This window comes from Erinaceus europaeus, chromosome 15 (genome assembly GCF_950295315.1).
Source record: "Erinaceus europaeus chromosome 15, mEriEur2.1, whole genome shotgun sequence".
In the NCBI taxonomy this organism is placed as follows: Eukaryota; Metazoa; Chordata; class Mammalia; order Eulipotyphla; family Erinaceidae; genus Erinaceus; species Erinaceus europaeus.
In genome coordinates, this window is record NC_080176.1 from 37,423,299 (window position 1) to 37,443,298 (window position 20,000).

Sequence of the window (20,000 nt, forward strand, 5' to 3'; positions counted from 1 at the left end):
TATATATACCACAGCTTTCTCAGCCACTCATCTGTTGTTGGGCACCTGGGTTGCTTCCAGGTTTTAGCTGTTATGAATTGTGCTGCTATGAACATAGGAGTACACACCTCTTTTTGGTTGGGTGTTATGGAGTCCTTGGGGTATAACCCCAGGAGAGGAATTACTGGATCATATGGAAGGTCCATGTCTAGCCTTCTGAGATTTTTCCAGACTGTTCTCCACAGAGGCTGGACCAATTTACATTCCCACCAGCAATGTAAAAGGGTTCCTCTGTCTCCACAACCTCTCCAGCATTTGTTACTGCTGTCCTTTTTGATGTTTGCCATTCTTACAGGAGTGAGGTGGTATATTAGTGTTGTCTTAATTTGCATTTCTCTGACAATCAGTGACCTAGAGCAGTTTTTTATATGTTTGTTAGCCTTTTGGATCTCCTCTGAGGTGAATGATTTGTTCATATCCTCTGCCCATTTTTGGATGGGGTCATTTGCTTTTTTGCTGCTAAGTTTGCTGAGCTCTTTATATATTTTGGTGATTAGTTTCTTGTCTGATGTATGGCATGTGAAGATCTTCTCCCATACTGTGAGGGGGTCTCTTTGTTTGTGTGATAGTTTCTTTGGATGTGCAGAAGCTTTTCAATTTGATGTAGTCCCATTGGTTTGTTTCTGCTTTAGTCTTCCTTGCAATTGGGTTTGAGTCATCAAAGATGTCATTGAGGTGTAGGTGGGAAACTGTTTTACCAATGTTTTCCTCTAAGTATTTGATTGTTTCTGGTCTGACATGTAGGTCTTTGATCCATTTGGAGTTGATTTTTGTTTCTGGTGAGATAAAGTGGTTCAATTTCATTCTTCTGCATGTTGCAACCCAGTTTTCCCAGCACCATTTATTGAAGAGAGCCTCCTTTTTCCATTTAATCCTTTGGGCCCCCTTATCAAAGACTAGATGTCTATAGGAGTGGGGATTTATTTCTGGGCTTTCAATTCTGTTCCACTGGTCTGTGTGCCTATTTTTGTTCCAGTACCATGCTGTTTTGATGATGATGGCTTTATAATATAGTTTAAGGTCTGGGAGTGTGATGCCTCCATTTCTGTTTCTTTTCGTCAAGATGGTTTTGGCAATTCTAGGTGTTTTCAGGTTCCAGATAAATGATTGTAGTGTTTGTTCTATTCTCTTAAAGAAGCTTGGTGGAACTTTGATGGGTATTGCATTAAATTTGTATATGGCTCTGGGGAGAATATTCATTTTGATGATATTTATTCTTCCAATCCATGAGCATGGGATATCTTTCCATTTCTTGGTCAGTTTCTATTTCCTTGAGTAGCGACTCATAGTTTTCAGCATACAAGTCTTTCACTTCTTTGGTCAACTTTATTTCTATGTATTTGATTGATTTTGCTGAAACAGTAAATGGGAGTGATTTCTGGATGTCTTCTTCTTCAGATTTAGTGTTTGCATAAAGAAATGCCACTGATTTTTGTACATTGATTTTGTAGCCTGATACCTTGCTATATTGCCTAATAACTTCCAGTAGTTCCTGCTGGATTCTTTAGATTTTTCTATGTATATCATATCATCTGCAAATAGTGAGAGCTTGACTTCTTCTCTTCCAATCTGTATTTCTTTGATTTCTTTCTCTTGCCTGATTGCTATGGCAAAAACTTCCAATACTATGTTGAAGAGTAGTGGTGACAGCGGACAGCCCTGTCTAGTCCCCGATCTAAGGGGGAATGCTTTCAGCTTCTGTCCATTGAGTATGATGATGGCTGTAGGTCTGCTATATATAGACTCCACTATCTTGAGGAATTTCCCATCTATTCCCATTTTTTGTAGAGTTTTGAGCATGAATGGGTGTTGGATTTTGTCAAAGGCTTTCTCTGCATCTATTGAGATAATCATGTGGTTTTTGGTTTTGCTTTTATTGATGTGGTGAATGACATTGATTGACTTACGGATGGACAAGATAACCGGAAGTGGGATGACCACTCATGGGAAATTTCTCTTTTCCAGACTGGGTCGATCTTAGCACGTCCAACTTGAGTTAGGTGACTGGCCACTGAGTTTGGAGATATGGGAGGATGGGAGACGGGAGGGGGTTGGCTACCGGCACCCAGTCTGTGAAGAAGCTTCCAGGCCTTCCTACTTGAGTGGGTAAAGTTCAGACTTTCCGTGAGTTGTTGCCAGCGGGCTTGACATCTGCATCCAGGGAGGCAATGAGATGGTCAGCCACATCTGGGTCACCCGACTCATCATACTGCTTTAGTAGTTGCTCGCATTCAGCATCAAGACAAAGTGTGTAGTTAGCACGTCTCCCATGAGGAATGGCTTGGGAACCTGCTTTGAAGATGGCTTGGCGGAAGCGCCTGTAGGAATCTTCAGAGGGGATAGAGTTAATTGGAATTGCAGGAATAGATTTATTGGTAAGATCACTGAACAGACGCCAGTTTGCTTTCCGAAAGTTCCATCTTAGTTTCTCTGAGCACAGAATCAGTGGGAGCTGGAGACCAATGTGGATGATAGCTGGGCGGTGATGACTGTGCAGGAAGATCTTGAGAACGTGTCTCGTAGCGGGAAAGGCTTGGCCGTTGACTGTGCTAATCCAGCACAGGTCGGGTGATGAGTCTTTATTCCATCTAGCACTGTGAAAAGAGCCTGGCTGTTTGGGATCGTATAGTAGGGAGAGGTCATTCACTGAAGCCCAGTCGGCTAAGATAGAGCCGTCAGCACGAGTGGAGGAATATCCCCAGTCTTGGTGATGACTATTAAAGTCTCCAAAGTAAACGGCTGGGTGATTCAGGCTAGGCAGGACCTCATTATCCCATGAGGCACTAGGAGGCTTATATACGTTGACGAGCTGAATAGTTCCAATAGTAATGGAGTAATAGAAGGTCGAAGAGGCCGTATGGTAAACGGTTATATTGTCCATCTCCAAAACTCCCTCCCTTTACACTGTCTGAACTGGAAGACACTTTGAAGAGGGTTAAACCGGGAACAGCTGCTGGCTATGATAACATCACCCCAGAACTCATTCTTAACCTGGGTTCCGCAGCAAAGAAGTGGCTCACTTCATTCCTGTCCCACATCTTGGAATCTGAGTCTATGCCCAAAGTTTGGCGTCGTGCGAAGATTATAGCGGTTTTGAAACCAAAGAAAGACCCAACACTGGCCACCAGCTATAGACCAATTTCTCTCCTCTCCATGTGTTATAAACTCCTTGAGAGGCTGCTTCTGTCACGTATTTCTCATCTTACAGAGAAATTCCTATCACCCGCCCAAGCTGGTTTCTGCCCAGGAAGATCTACCTGTGAACAAACCGTGGCCCTCTCAACTTACATTGAAAATGGATTCCAGAAGAATTTAAAGATGGGTGCTGTCTTTGTTGATCTCACAGCAGCCTATGACATGGTCTGGCACCGTGATCTCCTAGTCAAGATCTCAAGATGCCTGCCTCCATGGGTGGCCAACACTATATCGTTTCTTCTCCAAAACAGAAGATTCCGGGTACATCTGGGTGACAAGTCTAACAGATGGAGACTTGTCTCAAGTGGCCTCCTCCAGGGCTCTGTTCTGGCTCCTACGCTATTTAATATTTACATCAATGACCTCCCAGAAACTTCTTCAAGGAAGTTCATCTACGCTGATGACATCTGCTGTGCAACTCAGGCATCCAAGTTCGACATCCTCGAGGAAACACTCACGAAAGACATGTCTCTGATATCTGATTACTGTAAAAAATGTTGACTAATCCCTAGCACTGCAAAAACGGTATCATCTGTTTTCCATCTACACCATGCCTCGGCCTTGCGTGAGCTTAATGTGCAGCTTGGCGATACGAGAATCCGACATGAAGCCCAGCCAGTCTATCTTGGCATTACTCTAGATCGCACTCTGTCATTTCATGAACATCTCATAAAAACTGCAGCAAAGGTGGGTGCGAGGATTAACATCATTGCAAGACTGGCCAGCTCCTCATGGGGCGCAAGCGCTGCCACACTACGATCATCATCTCTGGCATTATGCTATTCCACTGCAGAATACTGTGCCCCAGTATGGTTCCGTAGCCCCCATGTCCACTTGGTCAATTCCAAATTATATTCCTCCATGAGGATCATTTCTGGAACCATCCGTTCCACCCCGGTTCCATGGCTGCCAGTTCTTAGCAACATCGCCCCGCCAGATATTCGTCGGGATGCGGCATCATCTAAGTTGATTTCCCATGTCTACACTCGACCGGACCTGCCAATATACACGGATATCTTCACCCACCCTGTCCAACGCTTGATGTCTCGTCACCCAATCTGGTCCCCTATGCCTACACTGAACTTCTCTGTTCCAGACTCTTGGAAACAGAGTTGGCAGTCAGCTGAAGTAAAGAACAAACACCTCATCACAGACCCCTGCAAGCGTCAACCCGGCTTTGACCTAGCACGTTATGATTGGGCCCTCCTCAATCGCTATCGAACAGGCCATGGCCGGTGCGCCGCTATGTTCCATAACTGGGGAGCCAGAGACGACCCAAACTGCCCCTGCAGCTACAGACAGACTATGACCCACATAGTCAATAACTGCCACCTCTCCAGATTCAAAGGAGGTCTCGAAACTTTTCATCAGGCTCAACCTGACGCTGTTGACTGGCTACGGAAGAAGGGCAAATGCTAGAAGAAGAAGACTTACGGATGTTGAACCAGCCTTGCATTCCTGGGATGAATCACACTTGGTCATGATGAACAATCTTTTTGATATGTTGCTGTATCTGGTTGGCCAAGATCTTGTTTAATATTTTGGCATCTATGTTCATCAGAGATATTGGTCTATAGTTTTCCTTTTTTGTTCTGTCCCTATCAGCTTTTGGTATCAGGGTGATGTTGGCTTCATAGAAAGTGGAAGGGAGTATTCCTGTTTCTTCAATCTTATGGAAAAGCTTCAGAAGTATGGGTACTGACTGTTTCCTGAAATTTTTGTAGAATTCGTTTGTGAAACCATCTGGTCCAGGACTTTTGTTGTTGGGGAGATTCTTAATAACGGTTTCAATTTCTTTGTCTGTGACTGGTGCATTTAGATTTTGTAGTTCTTCTTGGTTCAGTTTTGGAAGGGCATATGCTTCTAGAAATTGTTCCATTTCTTCCAGATTCTCTAGCTTGGTGGCGTATAGTTCTTTATAGAAGTTTCGCAGGATTCTCTGGATTTCTGTGGTGTCAGTTGTGATATCTCCTCCATCGTTTACAATTCTATTAATTTGAGTCTTTTCTCTTTTTTGTTTGGTGAGTCTGGCTAGGGGTTTGTCAATTTTGTTTAATCTTTCAAAGAACCAACATTTGGCTTCATTGATCTTTTGTATGGTTCTCTTATTTTTGATTTTGTTTATTTCTGCTCTAACTTTAGTGATTTCTGTCCTTCTGGTTGCTTTAGGGTTTCTTTTTTCCTCTTCCTCTAAGTCCTTGAGGTGTGCAGTAAGGTAGTTCATTTGAGCTTCTTCTTGGTGTTTAATATGTGATTGTATGGCTATAAGTTTCCCTCTCAGTACTGCTTTAGCTGTGTCCCAAATATTTTGATAGGTTGTGTCTTCATTTTCATTTGTTTCCAGAAACATTTGAATTTCCTACTTGAGTGAATCTCTGACCCAGTGGTTCTTAAGGAGTATGTTGTTTCGTTTCCAAATTCTGTGACTTTTAATAATTTTCTGTTTGTTGTTAAATGTTAGTTTTACTCCACTGTGGTCTGATAAGATACTTGGGATGATTTTGATGTTCTTGAATTTATTGATGCTATCTTTGTGGCCTAACATGTGGTCTGTCCTTGAGTATGTGTTATGTGGATTTGAAAAGAAGGTGTATTCCAGTTTTTTGGGGTGAAGGACTCTGAAAATGTCCAAGAGGTCGAGTCTGTCAATCTCTTCATTCAATTCTCTTGTATCTTTGTTGGTTCTCTGCTTTGTTCATCTGTCTAAGTGTGAGAGTGGGGTATTGAAGTCTCCCACTATTATTGTATTACTATTGATGTATTTTTGAAATTCTTTCAGTAAGTGCTTGACATATTTAGATGGTCCCTCATTGGGTGCATAGATGTTAATAATTCTTAAGTCTTCTTGGCTGATTGATCCTCTAATCATTATATAATGTCCTTGCCTATCTTTTATTACTTTATTTAATTTAAAATCTGTCGTGTCTGAGATGAGAATGACTGTTCCTGCCCTTTTTTGAGGTCCGTTAGCCTATATGATAGTTTTCCATCCTTTCACTTTAAGTCTGTGTTTATCTTGTTGTGACAGGTGGGATTCTTGCAAGCAGCATATGGTTGGGTTATGTTTTCTGATCCATCTCCCCACTCTGTGCCTTTTGATGGGTGAGTTTAAGCCATTGACATTTATTGATATTATGGATTTAGTGTATTGTAGTGCCTTTGTTCAAAAAAAATTTTTTTTGTTTGCTCTGATATATTGCAAGTATTATAGTGATGTTCTTATTTATAAGAGGTCTTTTAGAACCTCTTTCAGGGCCAGTTTGGTTATGATTGCCTCCTTTAACTGTTGTTTGTCTAAGGTTTTAATCCCTATATCTAGTTTGAATGAAAGACTAGCAGGATATATTATCCTTGGTTGAAACCCTTTTTCATTCAGGGCTCGATAGATATCTTGCCATTCTCTTCTGGGTTTTATAGTTTGAGTGTAGAAGTCTGCAGATAAACTTATGGGTTTTCCCTTGTATGTGACTTTTTGTTTCTCTCTTGCAGCCTTTAGGATCCTTTCTTTATCCTTACTTCTTCTCATTGTGACTATGATGTGTCTTGGTGTCTTCAGGTCTGGGTTGATTCTGTTTGGTACTCTATGGGCCTCTTGAATCTTGATGTCCTTTCTGTTATTCCAGTCTGAGAAGTTTTTTTCTATTATTTCCTCTAGAATGTTTGCTTCCCCTTCCTCTTTTTCTTCCTCTGACAGGCCAATGATACGAATGTTACTTCTTTTGAGATCATCCCATGTCTCTGTTGTTGTTTTTAGTGTCTCTGAATCTCTTTTTGAGCTCTTTCACCTCTTTCTTAGTTCTCTCTAACTCATCCTCTGTCTGACTAATTCTGTTTTCTGCTTCTGTTAGTCTGCTTTCCCTTGCCTCAGCTTCTTTCTTCATTACAGCTATTTCAGCTTTCAGTTCTCTAATTGCCTCAAGATAATCAGTATTTTCCTTGGGGGTCTCAACTGTTGTTTCCCTAATACTGCCATTCCTTTCTTCCAATGTTGTTTTCATTTCTGTGATTAATAAGTTTATTATTGCTTGCATACTTTTCTTATCTATGGTTACTTCTGGATGTAGTTTCTTCTGGGCTATTGTCTTCATTCATTGGAGTAGCAGTTTTATTTGTTTTGATCTACCCATTTTTTTGATTTATGTGTTTCTTTTTTTATGCTCTGTTGTTCCTCAGTTGTTGTGTCTTGAGCCCAAGCAACACTGTACTAAATACCTTTATGACAATTGCACTCACCAACCTCAGGAATTACAGTAACAACAGAAGCAAGTATTGAAGCAGTTTAATCACTAACAGTTAGCCAAACAATTTCTCCAGTCTGTGAAAAAATAGTAACCAAATCCCAGTGAAGAAGGAAGAGAAAAGAAAGGAGAGATAGCAAGAATAGACAGTTATGCAAATCTACTATCCACTGTATATTCTAGGGGTAACAAGAGGGGAAAGGGAAGTAGAGCAGAGATACACACCTAGAGAGTCCACTCTGAGTCAGATTTCTTCCCCAAAATAATTCAGAAAGGCAAAGAAGAAGGAAGTAAGAAGTGTATGACAAGATAAAAAAAAATGAAAAAAGAGACAAGAGAGAGAAAAGAGAAACGATAAGAAAAAGAGTTGTAATTAAATAGCAGTGAAAGGAAAGTTTTTTTTATTACTTTATTTTTAATTTAATTTAATTTTTTTAATTAGCTAGGAGGAGGAGGGAGGGGAGTCTGTAGAGGAGGTGGGAGTAATGAGATAAGTTTCTCCCACATAGATAAGATGCCCACTACCCTAGCAATGAAAGATACCCTCAGAGTTAATTCTGATCAACCTAAAAGGGGGGGGGGAAGATATATGCCTTTATATAATATTAATAATAAAATAGAGCAAGGTAGAAAAAAACCCTGTCCCAGATTACCTCAAACCTCGTGATCAGATTAAAAAAAAACAAACACCACCTCAGGACTAGACAAGGATAGCTGAAATAGACATTTATGCAAATCTACTATCCACTGTATATTCTAGGGGTAGGTAAAGGAGGAAGGGAAGTTGAGCAGAGATACTCTCAGTGAGAGTCTACTCTGAATCAGAATTCTTCCCCAAAATAATTTTCAAACGTGTATCAGTGAATTCAAAAAAGCACACTGTTTGGTGGTGTGGGGGATGGGGCCTATGGCTTTGGAAGCTGTAGGATTAGGGAAGAAAGGATGACAAGAATGAAAAAGAGAAAAAAAAAGAGAGAGAAAAAAGAAAAAGATAAGAATAGTCATAAAAGAGCGGTGAAAAGAAAGAGTTTTTAAAATTTATTTATTTTTGATTATTTAAGTAGCTATGCGGGGTGAGGTGGGGGGGTTGGCTACTTAGAAAGAAAAAGGGCCAGAGGTTTCAGAAGGGTATAGACTTAGAATGAATGATACTCCCTTGTGGGACAGGAATCTTGGTAAAGAAAGAAGCTCTGCAGGGGAGCCTGCTAGGAGCTGGTCCCCAGGGACTGGTTATGGGGGGAGGGGGAGGAGGTGTGCTTAATAATTTTAAAAGAAAAAAAATTTTTCCCCTTTTTTTCTACTCTATTTTATAACCCAAATTAAGTTATAGTCACCTCCTTGGTGTCACTGCTGGGACTTTACTAGATTTTGCCTGAGCCTGACATCAGATATGCAAGTGGATCCAGGTTATTATCTGGGGAGATGATGTCATGGGTAGAAAAAGGGCTAGAAAGCTGGATCAGGAAAGAGAGTAGCTCCCAAATATGGGAAAGGTGTATAAATATTGTTGACTGTAAACCCCATTGATTTGATCTGATCTGGAGCCCATATTCATCTTAGTAGTCTATGCAACCTTTGCACCCTTGTAGGTTCGAGCTCATATTCTGTGGTCATGAGTAGGAATGTTCCAAGTTGCCCCAATATCAGGACCCATATTCCTCATGTCTTAGAAAGAGTATGTTATCCAGCCTCCCTTTGGAGGATGGAACATTCTCTACCATTGTTGATACGCATTGAGGGCAAGGTCCTATAGGGGCTCACAAAGAGATCTTTGTGTTGTTCCTGATGTAGATGACCAGTGACAGTGGAGAAAGGGATCTATTCAAGGTCTAGGCCCATCATGTCTATTTGGGAATCCTAGGACTCCCCAACTAGGGCCCCAGCTGATGGGGTGGCCTGATAGTTACTAAAGAGTCATTGTTAAAGTATGCCAGTCTCTTGCCCTTATTCAGCTTTTGCAGCTTTGATAAGGTTAGCTTTGGAATGAGTGAGGGAAGTGTACTAGGAAGTAGGCGAGGTGGGTATCTAGGTCTAAGTAGAAACTATTTTTTTTTTATTAAAGAAAGGATTTATTATTTATTATTAAAATAGTAGAAACTATTTTACTAGATACTTTATGGTGTCTTTTTAAGGTCTTTCTACTTGTTTGCTGCATATATTGACTCACTGCAGACTATTGTGTACTTTTGCTTTCAGGTATATATTTTTCCCTAATTTATGGATACATGAGAACATATGTCCTATCTCATGGGACCTGATCTATATCTAGGTTTGGGGGCTTTGTTAGGAAGTGAACCACCTTAAATGGTAATCCCATTTAAGGAGTCCTATGAGAAAGGAAAGGTCTAACCTGAGTAATGAGGCTGAAGGTTGATATTCCATGCCTGACATCTCTGGACACAGTCCAAAGTGAAGCATGTTGAGGTGGTACTCGTTGCATTGATTAGGCTGGGATCAGCAGATGCAATATCAGTTGGTATGAATTGAGAGAAGCATGCAGGAAATAGAGCCCCGGTATGAACTTTCATCACATACCCTGGCCTCCACATGGAAGTGCTGAACAGAGGAAGCTTCAAAGTTGGAGTAGTTCTGTGGTATCTCTCCTCCACTCTCTGACTCCCTACTTCTCACCCTCTACATAAAAGAAGTGTTAGGTGAGACTGGTGCTACTGTGCAAGTACAAAGTCCCAGAGATGCCCTGGCAGAAAAGGGTTCTTTAAAAAAGCTGGAAATATAGAACTCAGTAATAAAAGGCACAAAGTCTTCTACAGGTACATAGACACATCTTTATCAGCTCATCACCTAAAGCAAATGTCTTGCTTAACCATTCTTCTCTCACATGATTACCCAACTTCCTTCATTTCAGTTCAGCAGCTTTGGTGTGAATGTGCCAAGGTCAAGGCTGACTTTTTCCCTTCCCTCATATGTCTCCTAAAACATGCCTGCCTGCCTGCCTGCCTGCCTGTTTGTCTGTCTATCTAGCTATCTATCTCTCTGCAAGATGCTCAATAGTTACTGAATGGATGAATCAATAAACACGGTAGAATTTGAATTCTAGACTAAGACTGGAGCTAGATGGGAATATTATGAAAGTACTGTAGTATTTAATGGGCAAAGGAAAGAGTTTATCCTAGCACCTCACTTTCTGGCTGGCTAGGAGGCACAGCGAATACTCACAGGCATGCAGATGCTTTTACATAATGTCTGGCCAAGGGCCCATTGCCTTGGAGATGACTTCACTTGACTTGCATCCCCAGGGCTACAATTCTGCAGCATCTACTAGAACCATTTTTGTTTCTTTTTTACTTCTTGCAATATGGGCAGCAGAGCATTTGCCTGGATTAATGTGCCAAGGTCAGAATGACCTTAGGTGATTTTACAAAGATACTCAGTTATATTTCAAAGAAGTTTCTTTTTTATCCTTCGTTGTCATGGCACCACTCCAAACTCCTTTGACAACTTTTTTCCCTTCTGTGTACAGGATTAATATTTTCAATGTTCTAAGCACTGCACTGCTCAGTAATCCAGACATTATATCCCTTCAGGTTTTGATTAACTCTTACCTGTCAGATTACTCTTGGGGTCCTCCAGATTTACTGCTTTTAGCACTTTGCTCAGACTGCTTTTTTTCATCCTTCTCATCTCAGATGCTTGTAATGATGATCTCAATTGCTGAGTGAGGCTCAGAACCTCTGTCTTATATTCCTAACATGGTCAGCTCACCTCTCCCTTCCCCCATACCACCTCATATATGTTCTGTAATGAGTAGGCAGACAAATAATCTTACACCTCTTTCTTGTTTCCATAAGTACTCTCTCTGCAAAAACACTCTAATTCCTTTATTTTCCAGTGAGGGGTAATGTAAAATATGGCCTGCCTGTCCTCGGGTCCAAGGTCCAGACAAGTCACTTGCTATGGCAGGTAGGGATTCTCAACTTGTCTGTCATTGGTATGCAGTGTGTATCTGCTCAGTTGGACACAGCATTCACTTAATGCACACTTGAGCCAGAAGCCCTACACAGTGCTAAAGGAAACACAGCCAGTGGCACATTGTGACAACAGCACTGTCCAGACTCAGTGTCCCTTTCCTTGCTGCCATGTGAGAGTAGAGGCCACCCCACTGTAAGCCAGGTCCTCTCCAAAGCCCTTCTTTCAATTTAAGATACAGCCTCTTTCTGATCATTTTCACATTTCATTTCTGTGTTCTTCTTTCTCATTGCCAGAACATCTGAGTTTTTGTGTTGAATGTGCTGCTTCCTCCAGAAATAGGGAATTTTCTGTAAACACGGATTTAATATTTTTGCTGGGCTGTCTGACTATATCTAGCCTGAGATTTGAAATTACAAAACGAATGTCAGTTTTAAGAGGGTCCAATGACCTTTATAGTGAATGCAGAACTATGTGGAAGAGGAAGTAGTGCAAGTGGGTGGCGAACACTTCTCTGGATGATGGCCCATTGTTGACTCAGCTTTACAGAGAGGTCTCTGAGCCTCTTATAAAGTTAATAATTCACTAAATGAGAGTGATGCTTTCCCTTTATTATTTTTTATTGGTAGGGTAATTCACAGTACACTTCTTGGCACATGGGTACAATTTCTCATTTCACAAAGGCAGGTTTCTGTAAAACACTCTCACTCCCAAGTTAGGGCCATCATCATCAGGTACCAGGACCTGAACGCTCCCCTCCCTCACACCCCTCTGCTTGTTCTCCTTCCCAAGAGTCCTTGACTTTGCTGAAATAGAGTTTTCTGGAGCTAAGGAAACCCTCCTGCTCTGCTGGTGGGAATGGTAATTGGTCTAACCCCTATAGAGAACAGTCTGAAGAAAATCAGAAGACTGATTTTCAGTGGACCTTCCCTATGATCCTGCAATTCTCTGGGGGATATATCCTGAGGAACCCAACACTCCCATCCAAAGAGATCTGTGTATACCCATGTTCATAGCATCATAATTTAATAGCCAAAGCCTGGAAGCAACCCAGGTGTCCAACAGTGGATGAGTGGCTGAGTAAGCCATGGTATATATACACAATGGAATACTGCTCAGCTATTAAAAGTGGTGAATTCACCTTCTTCACCTCATCTTGTATGGAGCTTGAAGGAATCATGTTAACTGAGATAAACTAGAAAAGAGAAGGATGGATATGGGATGATCTCATGTATGGGAAGAACTTACAGAGCAAGAATAGAAAGGAAACAGTGAAACTTAGAGTGATACTTTTCAGTAGAGCTATAAATCTTACCTGATATGACATTTGACCCATTGACAGGCCTTGCAGGTAAAACTGATTTTGTCCTCTTATTTATGATGAATGGTATGGAGGGACACATACCAGCTTCCCTTACTCAGTGCCAATAATAAGAATAATTATAGTAAATACTTGTATGTGTGCATAATGCTACTTAAGGGTTTTTATTTTTAAAATTTATTTCACTGTGACAGTATTGTTGGGACTCTGTTCCTGCACAATTATGCTGCTCCCACAAAGACTCTTTTTGATTTTTAGATAAAGGGTGAGAGGTGTGGAGTGGGATGGGAGGGTTGGAAAGAGAAGCCTCAGCATTGCTCCACCACTTGTGAAGCTTCTCTTGTGCAGGTGCTCTTGTATAGTAGCCAGAAGCTCAAACCCAGGTCCTCATGCACGGAAAAGTATGCACTCTATTAGGTGACTATCTCTTAGCCCCTACTTGAGGGTTTTAATATTTTAGTTAATTATCATGAATTCTATGAAGTTGGCACTATGATTTGCATTTTTATTATGGGTTAGGGCATCTCAACTGTAAAGTAATTGATTTAATCAATCTATACCCAATGAGTAGTACACAGATGGGATTCAAACCTGGATGCCTGGTCCTGAATTTGTGTTCTTAATCAAGTACAAAATCTTTACTGAGGCTATAATGTCTGTAGTCAGGCAGACTTACTGGTACTCAAAGGTATATTTATTTATTTATTTTTTTTTAGCCACTTGGGATAAGATATTTTAACAGGTATGAAGGGATCCCCTGATCATTTATGTCTGGTAGCAAGTTAGTGAAAGATTTCACATTAGATTGAACTCCCTACACACCAGACCCACAGGAAAGATCAGCAGGTTCTATCAGACTTCAGCTATGGGACTCGGGCACCCACGTCATTTTCCCTCTTGGGTGTTGGACTCACAGTTGTACTCACAGCCCACTGCTCTTCTTGCTCAGACTGCTCCATGCTCTCCTGCATTCTTGTGCTTCCAGCTCCTCTGCCTGCTCCTGGGGGCTGCTCCCCCAGCGTGCTCCTCGAACACGTCATTCTCACTGGCCTCCACACCAGGCCTCCTTGCCTCCTGGCTCTCCTCTTCTACTGAGTCCCCTCTGTTGTGCAAGCTGGAATACAGACTCCTCTTGTCTTTTCCTTTTATCTCGGAGGGTTCGAGTCTTAGTAATGTTACCCCAATAGAGTTTGTGGAATCATCCCTCAGATCTTTGCTCTGGTTCAGTCCTTTCAACTCCTGATTGAACAAATCAACCCTCCAACCTCACTTTTTCCTTAAGAACCTCTCTAAAGGTGACACCTTGTTTGGGAGCCTGCCAGACGCTGCTTCCTCTCCCTCTCCTGTTCCTCCCAGGGAGTTGCTGTCATTTTCCTCTCTTGAAAAAGAGGAAGTAAATTCCTGCAGCAGTGGATGACTGGCTAAGATAACATCTCCAATACACGTGGAACTGGCATTAGAATCACACTGGTCTGCCTTTGGTGTTCAGGGCACAGCTACCCACCTGCCTGACACGGTCACATCATCAGCACCTTCACCTCCTTGAGCTGGTTCCCACTATCCCTTTAGGATCATGGCCTGCATTTCCTGCTTATACTTTTGCTGCAGCTCCACACCTGAGTCCCACACCCTTTTCTGCTGTTCCATTTCTCTAGATCACCTGCCTCATGACCCTTGACCTTTTAAAATACTTTCAGGCATCACTTTCCCAAGAGAGGTTGAATCAGCTGCTGCCCTCTTACTCCCCTAAGCTGCTGTGAGATGCTGAGTGGAGTGTTTATTTCCATCTTACCTTTTATTTTTGGGAGTTCTCTGGGGGTTTGTCTCCTTGTACCCCCTAGAGCCTAGCACCAAGTCTGACCCAGGGAAAGCCCCATCCAGGATGCTCATCTTGACCTGATCTGATATTTACTGGACCTATTAACAGGTTTTGTATGTCAGTATTCTCCCTTGGGCTACAAACTCCACTGTGTAAAGATGTAATATCTCTGTAATTGGTTTCAAAATCAGCTGCTCAGCTGCTGTGAAGGTGGACATTAGAATTCTGTATAGAAAAATGACGGCAACTTCTGCTTAATTTATTGTAATATAGATGCAAGCCCAGAATCACAGGGCAGCAGTGTGACCGTTGTGCTCCTGGGTTTTACCGCTTCCCTGAGTGCATTCCCTGCCATTGTAACAGAGATGGCACCGAGCTGGGAGTCTGTGACCCAGGCACCGGAGCTTGCCTCTGCAAGGTAAGATAGGGCATTCAAGGACAAGGACTTCAGCCACAGGCTAGACAGGGAAGAAGTTCATGTTGATTTAACTTATAAAAATATATGTGGGGGTAGGACTACTCCATACCAGATTCCCAGATGCGTGAGCATTTTATAGTCATCATCTCGTTTGACAGAAATCGTCAGAAGGAAGACACCTCTCATCTGACTTGTCCTCTGAAGAGACCACAGACTTTCCAGAATAACAGACACAAACTTAGTTGTCTATAATTCCAAGGGGCTTGAGAATCTACTAAGCTCTTCGCTGGCCTATGGGACTCAAGTTAATAATTGCTATTCTTAAGGGCTCTGCAAGGTGGTTTGAGAGTTCCCAAGACCCGGCAGATTTTTCTGAGGTGATAGTAAGTGGGATGAATTGGGAATCTTTATGGTGATATGCTGTTAAGATGCAAAGAGCATCTTAAGTATTTGAGGAAATCCTTCCATTTGTCTGTAGGATAAAAGCTTACCAGTTCTGTATCTATTCATTTTTGGTGAGCATTTCATGTTCTGACATCTTTTGTTGATGTTTAACTTGCCCAAATAATTAATTGCAATCAGCTCATAGCAGACACCTCCTGTTTTGCATTTTACACCAACAGGAAAATGTGGAAGGCAGAGAATGCAGTGTGTGTCGACCAGGATCATTCCATTTGGACCGAGCAAACCCCAAGGGCTGTACCAGCTGCTTTTGTTTTGGAGTAAGCACTCGCTGCCACAGTACACAGAAAAGGAGAGCTAAGGTATGGCAGGGATTGGTCTGTTTCTTCTTATTTTGTACTTCTGAAAGAAGAAGTAATGAATAGCCATGAGACATGAAAGACTGTGGAGATTTTTTTAAAATATTTATTTATTTATTTTATTTTGTTACCTTATTGTTGTAGTTATTATTGTTGTTGTTACTGATGTCATTATTGGATAGAACAGAGAGAAGTGGAGAGAGGAGGGGAAGAAAGAGAAGGGGAGAGAAATATAGACACCTGCAGATCTGCTTCACCGCCTGTGAAGTGACTCCCCTGCAGATGGGGAGCCGGGGGCTCAAACTGGGATCCTTACACTGATTCTTGCACTTGATACCACCTGTGCTTAACCCACTGTGCTACCACCAGATTCCTGAGATTTTTTTTTTGTATTTTATTTTGTTAAAATATCAAACAACCCTGCCAGCTTCCCTCCACAGCCTTCCTCCTGCCCATGCCAGTGCTTTGTCAGCTTGCCAGGTCTCTGCTCAAGTGCTTTTCCCATCCAGAGGGACCTTCCTTTCTCTCTCCCTACAGAATAGTTCAACCTGTCACTGTCTCTATGCTTCCCCTTCTTTATGTACTCCAGAGCCTTTGCCATTCCCTGGCATAGAGAACATTTACCTCTTTTTCACTCTTTTTTATTAGTGATTTAATAATTATTGACAAGATTGTGGGATAAGAGAGGTACAGTTCCCACTGCCAGAGTTCCATAGCCCATCCCCCCATTGGAAGGTTCCCTATTCTTTATCCCTCTGGGAGTATGGACCAAAGATCTTTATGGGGTGCAGAAGGTGGGAAGTCTGGCTTCTGTAATTGCCTCTCCGCTGGACATGGGCATTGATAGGTCAATCCATACCCTCAGCCTGTTTCTATCTTTCCTAGTGGGGCAGGGCTCTGGAGAGGTGGGGTTCCAGGACACATTAGTGAGGTCGTCTGCCCAGGGAAGTCAGGTTGGCACCATGGTAACATCTGCAATTTGGTGTCTGAAAAAGCATTAAGATATAAAGCAGAACAAATTGTTTAATAATCAGGAACCTGAAGGTAAGAATAGTGCAGGTGAAATTTGGGGTTTTCATGTTGGAAGAAACTAGGAAGTCTATTTTAGGTATATGTATTTTAGGTATATGTATTTTTTCTTTTCTTCCAGGGTTATTGCTGGGGCTCGGTGCCTGCACTACAAATCCACTGCTCCTGGAGGCCATTTTTTCCCTTTTGTTGCCCTAGTTGTTTATCGTTGTTGTGGTTATTATTATTGTTATCGATGTCATCATTGTTGGATAGGACAGAGAGAAATGGAGAGAGGAGGGAAAGACAGAGAGGAGGAGAGAAAGACAGACACCTGCAGACCTGCTTCACTGCCTGTGAAACAACTCCCCTGCAGGTGGGGAGCCAGGGGCTTGAACTGGGATCCTTATGCTGGTCCCTTTGCTTCATGTCATGTGTTCTTTAACCCACTGTGCTACTGCCCAGCTCCCTATTTTAGGTATATTTTAAGGGGCCCATGACTTTACTAATTTTGCCAGAGCCCAACAGCTATCATGCAGGTGGGTTGAAAGTATTGTCTGGGAAGATGGTGTCAGAGTTGAGGATGGGATCAGAAAGCTTGAATCAGGGCAGAGAGTAGCTCCCAAATATGGAAAAAAACATATAAGTACCATTAACTGTAAACCCCATCAATCTGACCGAAAGCCCATGTCTATTCATATTTAGCACAGGAGCCTGTGTAACTTCTGCATCCCTGTAGGTCTGAGTTGGCATTCCATGGTCACAGCTAGGAATATTTTAGGCTGCATTCATTACAGGACCAGTCTTCCTCAAGTGGCAGAGTATGTTGACCCAGCCTCCCTTTGGAGAGTGGGGAAGTCTCTACCACTGTTGTTCTACATTGAGGGCAGTGTCCTGTGGAGGCCTACAATATGGTTCATGATTTTGTTCCTGATGGAGATGACCAGTGATGGAGGAGAAAGGGATCTGTCAGAGGTTTAGGCCCATCATATCTCTATGGAAATCCCAGAATTCCCTGACCAGGGCCTTGGATTATGGGGTTGCCTGGTAGTCAGAGAACATTTACTTCTAATGTTTGTTTATTATGTCTTTCCCCACACTAGTGTGGAAACCACCTGGTAACTGCTCAGGGCTAGAGCAGGATCTGAGGCCCTGTGACATTCAGTGAATAGATGGAGTTTGCTATTCTTCCCCCTGATTTATTCTTATCTGCTTTTTTCTTTCTCATCTGTTTTGCCACTCTCTTTCCTTAGGCAACTTTTTAATTTAAACCAAATTGAAACCAAAACTTTGGTTGCTTTTATTATTCCATAAACCAGTAATGTAACAATCACCTTCTTTGTGTGAGTAATGGCTTATGCCTAGCAAGTGTTCTGGGAAATAATTTTAAATATATTTTACTGTCTGCCTCCTAAAAGGAATTCATGCTTGTAATTAAGAAAAAAAAGACATTTTAATGAGAAAAATTACCCTGTGAGAAACTAGAAACCTTTTCCTAACTTAAATCATGTCAAGTGATCATTCTTCTTCCCTTTATAATTTAGTTCCCAGTTTCCTCTGTCGTCAGAGGAATATTTAATTATGATGCTGTATTTAGAGAAAAGTATTAACAGGTTACTGAATTCCATGGCACATTTTCTCTGTAAGGAGTTCTCCATTGAAATGTTTGCACCTGTTTTCAACTTGAATATTTGTTGCTGACAACTTGTCAAGAATCAGGATATGTACTTGAGTAATATAAGAGAAAACACTATATGTATGTTGTCACAGTTCCCAGAAAACACCTAGTTGCAGTGCATCAGAGCAGGGCAGAGGTGGGTCAGGACTTTGTCCTAGGAGTCCAAGGGCAGCCTCATGAGGGGACACATAAAGGAAGCCAGTAATCAAGGACTCCCCTCCCCCCCCCATGGCTCACTTTATTCTGCATAGCTCAACTGTTCCCCAGGACCTTGCAGGATGCTTATATCTCTTGCATTTGTGTCCTAGTTTGTGGATATGATGGGCTGGCACCTGGAGGCTGCACACGGAGCACACATCCCAGTCTCGTTCAACCCAGGCAGCAGCAGTGTGGTTGCAGACCTTCAGGAGCTGCCCTCCACAGTCCACAGTGTCTCCTGGGTTGCACCTCTTCCTTACCTGGGGGACAAGGTAAGGATGTCCTGCTCTGAACTCTCACCCCCTTGCCACTGCATGAGCATGACTTACTGGGCATCTGGGGTGAAGCAACAAGGAGTGGAATCCCCCAGTTTTATGTATTACTTATCTTCACTGGGTTTGCTCACATAAGGCACAAACATCACAATAAAGACACGTTGCTCTGAAATTTAATTCGACAGGATTTTACTTAATGCAATGCAGTTATTATTAAATTAGTTGGGTATTAAAGTAGGGATGGGGAGGTGAATTAGCAGAAGAGCATATTTCTTTGTGAGGCTCAGGGTTTGACTCCTGGCACTCAGAGAAGAGGAAGGGAAAGGAAGGGAGGGGAGGGGAGGAGAGAGGAGGAGAGGGGAAGGGAGAGGAAGGGAGAGGAGAGGAGATGAGGAGAAGGGAGAGGAGGGAAGGGAGGAGAGGAGAGGAGGGAAGGGAGGAGAGGAGAGGAGGGGAGGAGAGGGGAGAGGAAGGAAGGGAGGATAGGAGAGAAGGGGAGGGGAGGGAAGAGGGGAGGGGAGGGAAGAGGGGAAGGGAGGGGAGGGGAGAGGAGGAGAGGGAAAGGGAGGAGAGGGGAGAGGAGGAGAGGGAAAGGGAGGAGAGGGGAGAGGAGGAGAGAGGAAGGGAGGGGAGGGGAGAGGAGGAGAGAGGAAGGGAGGGGAGGGGAGAGGAGGAAAGGGGAAGGGAGGGGAGGGGAGAGGAGGAGAGGGAAAGGGAGGGGAGGGGAGAGGAGGAGAGGGAAAGGGAGGGGAGGGGAGAGGAGGAGGGGGAAGGGAGGGGAGGGGAGAGGAGGAGGGGGAAGGGAGGGGAGGGGAGAGGAGAGGAGGGAAGGGGAAGGGAGGGGAGGGGAGAGGAGGAGAGGGAAAGGGAGGGGAGGGGAGAGGAGGAGAGGGAAAGGGAGGGGAGGGGAGAGGAGGAGAGAGGAAGGGAGGGGAGGGGAGAGGAGGAAAGGGGAAGGGAGGGGAGGGGAGAGGAGGAGAGGGAAAGGGAGGGGAGGGGAGAGGAGGAGAGGAAAGGGAGGGGAGGGGAGAGGAGGAGGGGGAAGGGAGGGGGAGGGGAGAGGAGGAGGGGGAAGGGAGGGGAGGGGGAGAGGAGAGGAGGGAAGGGGAGAGGAGAGGAGGGG

The 20,000-nt window shown here is 43.1% G+C and overlaps 1 protein-coding gene across 1 annotated transcript in view; it reads left to right on the plus strand.

Moving 5' to 3' along the window:
* The window catches only part of LAMA3 (laminin subunit alpha 3), a 266,943-nt gene that overhangs the window by 214,159 nt on the left and 32,784 nt on the right, over window positions 1–20,000 (plus strand). Inside the window, exons 33-35 of the mRNA XM_060174081.1 lie at window positions 14,813–14,957; window positions 15,581–15,721; window positions 18,713–18,874. Coding sequence (XP_060030064.1) covers window positions 14,813–14,957; window positions 15,581–15,721; window positions 18,713–18,874 — 448 coding nt within the window. The remainder of the gene's footprint in view (window positions 1–14,812; window positions 14,958–15,580; window positions 15,722–18,712; window positions 18,875–20,000) is intronic.